Below are 10,026 nucleotides of genomic sequence, written 5' to 3'. Positions count from 1 at the left end.
TTCCTTTTAATTTTTTCATGCTGTTTATAATCCAGGCTTTTTGACTGCGGAGATGAGCAAAAAAGTTCAGCTATCTAAAAAGAAACAGTTTAGATGGTGAAATTCTTTTTATGTCCTTGTAGCACATCTCAGCCTCATTTTGTCAAAAGTATGAATCGGCCTCCAAAAGTCCCTGGGCACAACTAATCCCGAAGGACCTGTCAAAAACCTAGTGTATGAGTGAGTTTGGACTAAGACCACATGTGGACAGCCTCTTGAACTTGGCCTTGAATGTATGTTTCATAGGCAGTGGAAACTCAAGTCCTTCCACTGAGTTAATTCTATCGAGTCCTATTAGTTAGGAGATCTTGGAAAATGGGTGAAAAATAGGAGCCTTTTTTGAGAGCTTCAGAAAAGGGCCCTAGTTGGACCACCTCAGATGTGTGCCGTTTCAATACAATAAAAAGTCCTTCGAATCAGGACAGGGTGGCCAAATTAAGTGGATTCTTAATGCCTGTCACTAGGATTTTCACTTTTGTATCGGTGAAATTTTCAGCCTTAACCATTAGCATTGTGGATGGGAGCGAGGCCTTGCTTGAGCCATTGACGCTCCGCAGAGGGTTAGGATCGCGTTGGGATCGGCTCAAAAAGTGCTGTCACTAGCTCCGGGCCGCGGCTGAGCGCGCCTAGGAGGCTGGAATGCCCGCCCAATAGTCATCCCCAACCCCCTTACTCCGGGGCTCGCCTCGGGCTGCGCCTCCTCCCTCTGCCGGGGGTAGCTGGGTCCTGAACCGGACCAGGCAGCTATTTTCCCAAGCACGCACAGACAGTCTGGCTTCCTTACCCACGCCAAAGGGCTGCGAGTGGGGGGCATTTCCCCGGGCAGCCCTTGCCATCTGTCCGCTGGGACTGCAGAGGCGCCAGGACTGGAACCCGAAGAACCTTTACTGACTGAGCGGCACGATGGGGCAGAGGAGGACCGTGCGGCTAAGGGGCTGTGCCCGGGAGCCGGCCCCGCTCTCTGCCACCGGGGGCTACAGGGAAAGGGGTTTTATGCGCGGAGCCCACGTCCCCTGGGGCTTTTCCGGGCCGGCTACTCCCGGCAATCCGAGTGACCCCTGCCCGGAGGTCTGAGGGCGGGGAGAGCGGAGGGGCGAGGGGCGAAGGGGGGAGAAGGGAGGGGGAGAAACGGCGCGCGTGCGGAATCTAGGCGTCCAGGGTCTCGAACCACCCTGCTCGGATGTCGGGAGGAGCAGAGGGAAGGTCCTGCGAGGCTATTGGAGGCCCGGCCCCGCCCCTCTAGGCCCTCCCAGCGCCTTGATTGGCTGCGCGGCGAGAGCGCGCGCGCGCGTGCGTCTCGGGGCGGCCGGGCGCTGCTTCTAAAACGAGGCGGAGAAGGTCACGGCGGGAGGCGCGCGCGGCGCCGGCACGTTCGTGGAGCGAGCGAGCGGGAGAGCAAGCGGCTCTTGGCGTCGCACCGCCGCCCCTCCTCGCCGGGCCACGCCGCTTTGTCTGCCCTGCCCGGCCCGAAGCGGTCTGCAGTGCTGCGTGGTTCGAGCCTGCCAGGCCGCGGGCTGCGGCGGGAGGAGCCGCCATGGAGGCCGTGAGCGCGCTGCTGGCCGGCTGCCCCACGAGCGGCCTGGCCGGCGGCCTCGGAGTCACCGTGTGTGCCGCCGCCGGCGTTCTGCTCTACAGGATCGCGCGCAGGTGAGTCTCCCGCGTGTCCGCGCCCCTCCCCGCCCGCACAGCCTTCTTTCCCCCGCCAGCTCCGCGCGGGTCCCGGGGAGCACACCCGGCCCCCGAACCGGGGCCCTTCGGGCCTCCCCCCTCCCCCCGCGCCTGGGAAGTCTTCCCTTCTCGTCAATTTCTAAGTTGACGAAAGCGCCTTTTCTTACTTCTCCGGTCCTGTGGGGAGAGGGGCGAGGGGGCGTGTTCAGTCGCGCAGGCGCTGTGGCCCCTTCCGAGGGCTTCTAGGCAGTCCTGGAGCGCGCGCTGTTCTCCCTTTTCCAGCCCAGTTTCCAGTTGAGAAACCGAGTCAGTCAGGGCGGGGTGACTGGTGCAGGGCCCCCAGGCTGCGCCGGGTCCTCCCGACTCAGGCCTGCCCCGGCCCCGAGACTGGAGGAAGGAGGGGGACGGACTCCTGCCCAGCCTCGGGCCGGTGTCAGTCAGCCAGAGGGGTCCCAGGTGGGAGCCTTCTCGTCCGCCCTCCGGGCTGCCTTCCGCCAGGCCCAAGCGCCTGCGGTGTCCGTCCCCCGCTTCCCTGCGGGAAGCTCTTCGGGACCCCCGGAGCCTGGCAGCGACAGTGATCCCCAGCCGGGGCACTGTGACCCGCTCCCCCAGGGCCCGGACTCCCCAAGGACTCCTCCAGCCGCACGCTGAGGCCCGCCGGCCCGTTTGGTCTTGGTTATCTCGGGGGCCTTCCGCCTCCTTGGGGTCCCTCTGCTGGAACACAGAGGCCGGCTCCCAATCCGAGGGCAAGTGCGAGCGGCCGGGCACCCAACCGAGGGAGAAGGGGGGGGCGCGGAGGGACGCGCACGGAGGGCCGAGGGCTGCGGGAGTCTGCTGCGCCTGGATTACGGACCGGCTCCTCTCCCGATCACGGCCAGCGTTTGGCTTCTGGCGCCTTGGAGAATGCCGGTCTGGTCCTCCCCGCTGTCCTCCAGGGCCTGAGCCCCCTGGCGTGGCCCAGCCACCGTTTATCGGCTCCGGAGGCGCGGCTCAGGGTGGCCAGGCCTCTGCAAAGGCCCCCAAACTCCTTCCTGTGAAGGGGGGCTGTCATTCTAGAAGGCAGCTTGTGGTGTAACATCTGTAGAAACCCGACAGCGCCGCCTGAGGCCTGAGTTCGAGGAGAGGCTGGAGGGTGCGGTGGGAAAGTGGTCCTCTGCCCAGCCCTGCGGGAGGGGCCGCCCTTCCCATTTTATAGAGAAGAGGTTGAGGCCCCCAGGTGAAAACCCACAACCTCCTGCCCCCGGGCCCAGGGCAGGGGGCGGCTGCCTCCTGCCACGCCTCGGGGCTGGAGCTGGGATGCCTCAGAAAGCCACAAAGCTCCACTGGTTCTGGCCCCCGAAGGGCTTGGAATCCTGCAGGGGATGTCTGGGAATTCTTTAGCCAGTTTGGGGAACTCAGTTTAGAAACAGCAGTGAGAGGGGCCCCTCCCCTTGGTTTTTAAGTGGAATTGGCTCCTTGCTAGCCTTGGGGCGGCCCGCGCTGCCCCTGGAAGGGAACTGGGGGGAACAAAGATAAGGACAAACAGCATGCAGTTGGCGCCTCCTGTATGCTGGGCCCCTCACAACTGTGATCTCACCTGGTCCTCCTCCAGGGCACAGGCCCGGGGCTCCAGTCCAAAAGGCCCAGGTAGAAGCTGAACGGCCCGGGCCTCCCTGCTCCGGGGTGGGTGCCAGGGTGAATGGTAGTGACCGAGTGCTCCATCCGAGGCCCGACACCTGCTGGGCGCTGCCCCTGTACCCCCAGGTGCAGCTGGAGCGAGGTGTCCAAAGACTGGAAACTCGGGGCTCCCTGCGGTGTCGGCATGGGCCCAGAGGCGGCTCCCTCCTGGCTTCCTGGGCAGGCTTGTCTGTGTCTCCACCGGGCCCCACCACCTGATGTTCCTGCACGCATCTCCCCCTCCCCCCCCAGAACGAATGTTGCAGTCTGGCCTAGGAGGCCTTGGATCCTCTCGGCCTCAGCAGCTTCACCTGAAAAGGGTGGACTTGGTCCAGACGGCAGCTTCAGGGGCTGGGCACAGAAGTCCGAGGGGCCCAGGCTGCCCTCCTGCTGGCCTCAGCTTCCCCTCCCGCTTTATAGGTTGTGCTCTGGGTTTTCATGTCCATTGTGGATGCTCGAGTGCTCCCCCCTCCCCTCCCAGAGAGAGGGAGTGGAGCCACTCAGGTAGCTAGGCAGTGAGCCTTTGGCCCAGTAGAATGAGGCTTCTCCAGGGTCTGGATTGGACGTTACCCCCTGCTGGCCCTGCCCCACACCCCCGGCACACCGGAAGTGTTTAAGGACACTTATTATTTGAGCTAAAGAGGAAAGGGAGTGAATGTTTTGTGCTTCCTGGCCTCCCCCCTTTCCCCTTAATAATCGCAGGTGAGTTCCCCCCCCCCCCCCACCCCCCGTATAAAGGCCTTCACCTCTGGGAATTGATGAAACCGACACATAACTCCAGGAATTGGCCCGTCCAGGTGGGGGAAAAGCACCAGCTTCTGGGCTCTTCGCTGAACTCTGAGAGAGCAGGGAAGGGCTCCTGGGGGAGATGGTTCTGGAGTTGGGCTTTAAAGCATTAGTAAGAATGGCGTGCCCTTGCCTGGCTGGGCTCATGCAGGGAATGCCCTCCCTCAGGTGCCTCTTAGAACCCTTAGTTCTCCTTTAAGCTCAAGTGTTAGCTCCTACTTAAAGTCTTCTTTGATTCCTCCTACCTTCTACACCAGGGGTTCTCAAACTACAGCCTGTGGGCCAGATGCCTCCGCTGAGGATGCTTATGCGCCCACCGGGGTTCTGGCAAATGGGCTGAGGGGCGGAGACAGTGGGAGCTCTTGTTTTTACTAAAGTCCGGCCTCCCACGGTCTGAGGGACAGGGAACTGGCCCCTATTTAAAAAGTGTGAGGACCACTGGCCTACATTAATGCTTTCCTACTCGTAACTCCCTTGTCTCTATTTGGCAGGTTTTAAGTGGGCAGAGTGCTGGGACTGGAGTTGACCACTCACTTCACCCTGTGGGCTCCCCAGGTTCTGAGCTTCTGCTCCTCTTCTCTGAGTGATTGCTAAAAAAATGGTTCTAAATTTCACAAAATGATGAACCCAGAATAGATGCAAGGGGAAGAGGGGTTTAAACTGCTCTAAGAATTCCCAGGAGGTAGGTGGGGGATGAGAGGAGAACAGGAACTCCTTTTCATTACTGTTTTTATTTTGTACCCCAGGCCCTTACTATTGGTTTGATTTATTGACACTAGAAATAAGGAATGAGGGCATAGGAAAAGCACGGAGCTGTGAGATTGCAAGGCGGTGGTGTTTTGTTCTGGAAGAGGTTGGGGTCTGAGGGTTGGTTTTGTCTGAAGCATCTGGATGGTGACTATAAGATGAAACATGGTTGGAAAAGTGAAAAAATGCCAAGTGGTAGAGGACCTTGAATGCCAAGAAGAGTCTGGACTTTCCTTGGGAGATAGTTGGGAACTACAAAAGAGGAGCTCCCAGCCCAGGACTCCCGGAAGCTCCAGCTTGTGAAAATGAAGGCCGGGGCTATAGTCCCTGCAGGTTACTCCCAGTTCTTTCAGGGAGTGGAGGTTCCAAGCTTGTCTGGCTAAAACGTTGCTTCTTAGGGTTTGGGTGTCATGGGGCCAGCTATTCAGAGTTCCCAGACTCAGAGTTGGGGGGAATCTTGGTGTCCAACCCAGACCTACCCAATAAGAGGTCACCCAGCCTATGCTCAAAGGGAGGGGAGCCCACCCCCCCTTCCCCAGGCGGTCCTCTCAACTTTGGGACTCATTGCTGGGAAGATTTTCCATACTAGGAAACTTCAATCTGCCTCTGACCTCTGAGGCCAAGTGGAGCCAGGAGAAAGCTGGCTGCCCTGCGCCCTGTCTTCCCCAGGCTAATTACCCTGCCTCACCAATTGGTCTTCACAGGGCCCCAGGCTTGCTTCTCACTCTTGGTCTGCTCCCAGTTTTCATCATCCTTCCTAAGTGGTGGTGACCAGAGTTGAACCCACTCTTACAGAGGGTAGGGGGCCAGATGGCGTGGGCCATGCTGTTGGTGCAGGAATTTCCAAGAGCTGTTCTTGGGGTGGGCTGGACGAAGGTCCCGCGGGAGAGCACCCCCCTGGAGCTTTGGGAGAACTACGTTCTGCATCTATCTTCAGGGAGTTTATAATCTAGAGGTTCAGGCCTCACACCTACAAAAGACCATGACCCGAAGCGTGTCCACACTGCCCAGTGATCAGCCAGAGGGAAAGCAGGGCAAGAGCCTTTATAGAGCCTCTGCTGAGTGCTTTACAAATAGCAGCTCTTTGGATCCTCTCCACCCCCTAAGGGAGCACAGAGCTGGGAAAATCCAAGTTCACATTGGCTGTGTAATCCTGGGCACACTTCACCTCTGCCTCAGTTTCTTCATCTATAGAATGGGAATAACCACTCCTGCCTGGCTTTACCTGCGAGGCCCAGTGATGGGTGCCACTAATACAAAGTGAAGTCCCTGCCCCTCAAGGAGTTTCTCTCAGGGTAGCTCTGTCTGTATACCCCACTTTCCTCAAGGCCCAGTCGTGGCACTGTTTTCTATCTGAGGCACAGCCCAAATCTCTCTCCCCAGATGCTGAGTGATCTCCCCTCCCCAAATTATTTTGTATTTATTTTTTCCATATTTGAAAGGTATTGTCCTCAAACAGCCAATAAAACGAGCATTTCCATCCACGTAGTGGGACAAGACCAAAAAGATGGAACATGAAATGATGATTCTCTTGGGTTCAGCTTGCTTTTTTGCAGAAGTCTGTCATAAATGCAGGCTGTAACTTTCAAAGCTGACCTGGTTGGCTGCAATTCCTTTTGTTCTTTGTTGGCATTTGTTATTTTCTTACCAACATATTGGTTGTTTCTCCCCAGTAGATGGGGAGCTCCCAGGAAGTAGAGACTGTCATGTAGGTTTTGTCTTCCTAAATGCTCAGTGAATGGAATTGGATGATGGGCTGAAGTGAATTAGAGGCAAAAAGGCCTTGCTTCAAGTTCTCTCTCAGACTCACAGCGTTCAGACCCCTGGAAGCTCAGGGCAGGGGCTGGGGGGAGTTTCCTTCCTGGAACTTTCTTACCCCAGTGAAAACACAGGGTTATGCTCCTCCTCTTCCCTCTTCCCCTACCTCCCCTCAAAAAAAAAAAAAAAAGTCAAAAGAGGAATTGGTAGGAAAGGATACTGATTGTCTTTGGCAGAATCCAGCCACCACCCTGTCGCTGCCTAGTATTACCACCTGACTCACAAGGGTCTCAGAATTCATTTTCCATTATGTCCAACTCTCTGTGACCCCATTTGGGGTTTTCTTGCTAGAGATACTGGAGTGGCTGGCCATTTCCTTCTCTGGCTCATTTTATCGGTCAGGAGACTGAGGCAAGCAGGGTGAAGTGGCTTACTCAGGGTCAGATGGCCAGATTTAAACTTGAGCATGCATCTTCCTGATTCCTGACCCAATATTCTATTACATTGCATGTTGGGTAGAGCACTGGACTCGGAGTTCGGTCTTCCTGACTTCAGATCTTACCTTAAGTATATCTGCTATGTAGATGTGTGACCAAGTTATTTCATGTCTCTGGGCCTCAGTTTCTCGTCTGCAAAATAGCCTCAAAGGTCATGCCTTCTTTCTCTAAATCTCATCCTCAGAGAGCTGCCCTCTTTCCCCAATAAGGGGCTAAGTGGAGCAATGGGTAGAGTTCTGGACTTGGAGTCAAGAAGATCCAAGGTCAATTTTGGTCTCAGACTGGCCTTGTGACCCTCCTCTTCACCTCACCTCCACCTGCCTCAGTTTCTTCATTTGAAAATAGGGATAAAACAGTAATAGTACCTAGCTTCCAGAGTTGTTCTGAAGATCAAATGAGAGAGTATTAAAGCACTGGCACAGAGGAGGGCCCTCCCTACATGCTTGTTCCTTCCCAAGGTGGTGCTGCCCAGCTGCCTTTTTTCCTCCAGGCTTTGGCTCCAGCTTGGAGACTAGGATGGCTGCTGTGTGCCAGGCGCCTTGGATTTGTCTTCCCACCTAGGGGCAAGGAATCAGACCTGACCCTGGGACAAGAACTCCCCTCACAGCTGAGGGCTGGCTGCTTTGGAGGTCCCAGAATTCCTCATGCAAAATTGATGTAAAAAGTGATCCTATTTTTTTTAGGTACTCAGAGCAGAGAATGTGTCTGTCCAGTTGTCCCTCATCCAGTTCACCAGCTGAGCTCCTCTGCCCCTTACACAAACACTCTCTGAGGCGGAGCAGTTGGTGTCCCCCAATATAGATTCCCCAGCGTCTGGATTTAGGATTATCTGGTGGTCACCCACCTGTCACATATGTGTGCATGGGGAAGAGAAGGGCCAGTGGGCGGGGAGAGCCCTTGCCCGGAGGTCAGGACAGCTGTCCGGCTGCCTCGGGCTGGGCTCTTGTATTTATTTCACTTGGTTTTGCATCATGCACAAGATTGCCTTCATTCCTGAGCTGTGCTCGCAGGGCTTGGGACCGAGGGAGGAGGTGGCCAGAGCTGGGCTCTAGGACTCAGTGACTATGTCTGAATGCCTGAGGCTCCAAGGCTTGATGAGGTTCTGGCAGAGTTTAGGAATCGAGAGAGGGTGAGTCCTGCTTTGTTTGCGCTGTTTGCCCCACTTCCCTTGGTGCTTTCCTGTGCCTGGAGCTCCCTTGGGTGAGCAGTGGTTGAGCTGCTTGCTGGGAGCGATCTGTGGCCAGGCAGCTCTCTTCCACCAGGGAAGGCTCTTCCTTCATTCCTGGCCCTCGGGCTTCCTCCTTGATGCAGTCTGACACCCAGCCGTGGAAAGTATCTAGGCCTTCTGTCTCCAGCCCTTGGGTGAAGTGGACCCATTCTGTAGGGAGTAATGCTGAGGCTGACAGCCGCTGCTCCCTGGTTATGGCTTAACCTCATTGATCCCATTCTTTTTTATGTTTAGGAAAAAGCCGACCCACACGACTGTCAACTGCTGGTTCTGTAATCAGGACACCGTGGTGCCCTACGGGAACCGCAACTGCTGGGACTGCCCCAACTGTGAACAGTACAATGGCTTCCAGGAGGTAAGGCCCAGGGAGAGGCCCCTGAGGACTCCAGGGACCCCAGACCTCCCTTCCCTGCCTGATTGCCCACCTTGCCCCATCTAAGGGCTGCTCTCTGCTTTCTGTTCTCTCCTCCTTGGTCAGCTGCCTCTGCAGTGTCTCCCACCTCCCTCCTCTTTGCCTCCATTTGAATGCAGGCCTCCATCACCTCTCACCTGGCCAGGCTCCCTTCAGCATCTATCCATCCATCACAGAGATGTCAGCTCTGACTGGGTCACTCCTGTGTTCAGAGATCCTCAGTGGCTCCCTATTACCTTTCAGAAAAAAGACACAGACTCACCACCTGGCTTCAGAACCACATTTCCTGCTGTTTTCTGGTCTCGGGCCCCCTCTCTCTGCCATGGCCTGGGCCTGGACCCTTCCTCAGGAAGGCTCCTAAAGCCCTTCATCCCCACATCCATCGAAGTCCTCCTTTCATTTCTTATTTCTGGTGCCACCTCACCTAGGAGGCCTCCATTTCTCCTCAGAAGGGGAGGCTGGACACAGGCCAGTGCTACCTCTGTCCCCCTGTAACGAGGGAGCCTGTCCGAGGCCCCTCCTGCCCTTCCCTCTTTGCCTGCACAGCCCCTCTAGGAGGAGCTGAGCCCTTTGTGCCCCCCTCTCCTCATATCTCCCTTCCCCCTACAGAATGGTGACTACAACAAGCCCATCCCTGCTCAGTACCTGGAGCACCTGAACCACGTGGTGACCAACGCTGCCCCCTTATGTGACAGCCCCCAGCCCCAGCAGTGGGTGAACAGCCAAGTCCTGCTGTGCAAGAAGTGCAATAACCACCAGACCACCAAGATCAAGCAGCTGGCCTCCTTCGCCCCCAGGGAGGAGGTGAGATGGGGGCCTTTGGGAGGCATCTTTCTCTAGCCCCTGACCCTAGCCATCGGGAAAAGGGGGTTCGTGTGGTTGCTTGCAGTGGGCACCTTGGCAGCCTCTCCGAGTGCCTGTGCTAGGCTGAGGGGGCCCATGAGAGGCTGCCAGCAGGAGGGCTCACATTCAGATCCAGCCTTGGATATTTCCTTTGCTTCCCCTTCTCTTGTCTCTGACAATGGGCTGGCTTTGAAGTGTGCAGATTCTGGCTTGGTAAGAGGGGGCCCTCCTGGGCCCGGCACTGGGTGCCTCCTGCTGTGCCTGCTGCTCTCCTGGGTGGGCTCTTTCTTCAACTGCTGGTCCTCCCAGCCCCCATCCCACAGGTAACTGGCTTGTCCCAGCTGCTGTGAGGAGCATGGCTGCCATGGAAACCAGATGAGGCTCCCCAGGGC

The 10,026-nt window shown here is 57.0% G+C and overlaps 1 protein-coding gene across 5 annotated transcripts in view; it reads left to right on the top strand.

Moving 5' to 3' along the window:
- Positions 1-1,343: 1,343 nt before the first annotated feature.
- TMEM201 (transmembrane protein 201) overlaps positions 1,344-10,026 on the top strand; it is a 37,763-nt gene continuing 29,080 nt past the window's right edge. For 3 of the 5 annotated variants that reach the window (XM_074306341.1, XM_074306340.1, XM_074306344.1), the window contains exons 1-3: positions 1,344-1,686; positions 8,614-8,734; positions 9,401-9,595. In XM_074306341.1, the coding sequence (XP_074162442.1) occupies positions 1,574-1,686; positions 8,614-8,734; positions 9,401-9,595 (429 nt within the window). In that variant the 5' untranslated portion in view covers positions 1,344-1,573. Of the gene's footprint in view, positions 1,687-3,695; positions 4,066-8,613; positions 8,735-9,400; positions 9,596-10,026 lie in introns of those variants that run through there. The other 2 variants (XR_012488583.1, XM_074306343.1) reach the window with 2 other exon arrangements.

This window comes from Sminthopsis crassicaudata, chromosome 3 (genome assembly GCF_048593235.1).
Source record: "Sminthopsis crassicaudata isolate SCR6 chromosome 3, ASM4859323v1, whole genome shotgun sequence".
Lineage (NCBI taxonomy): Eukaryota > Metazoa > Chordata > Mammalia > Dasyuromorphia > Dasyuridae > Sminthopsis > Sminthopsis crassicaudata.
Note: the sequence above shows the minus strand (reverse complement) of the source record. Positions and strands in the feature narration are given on the sequence as shown.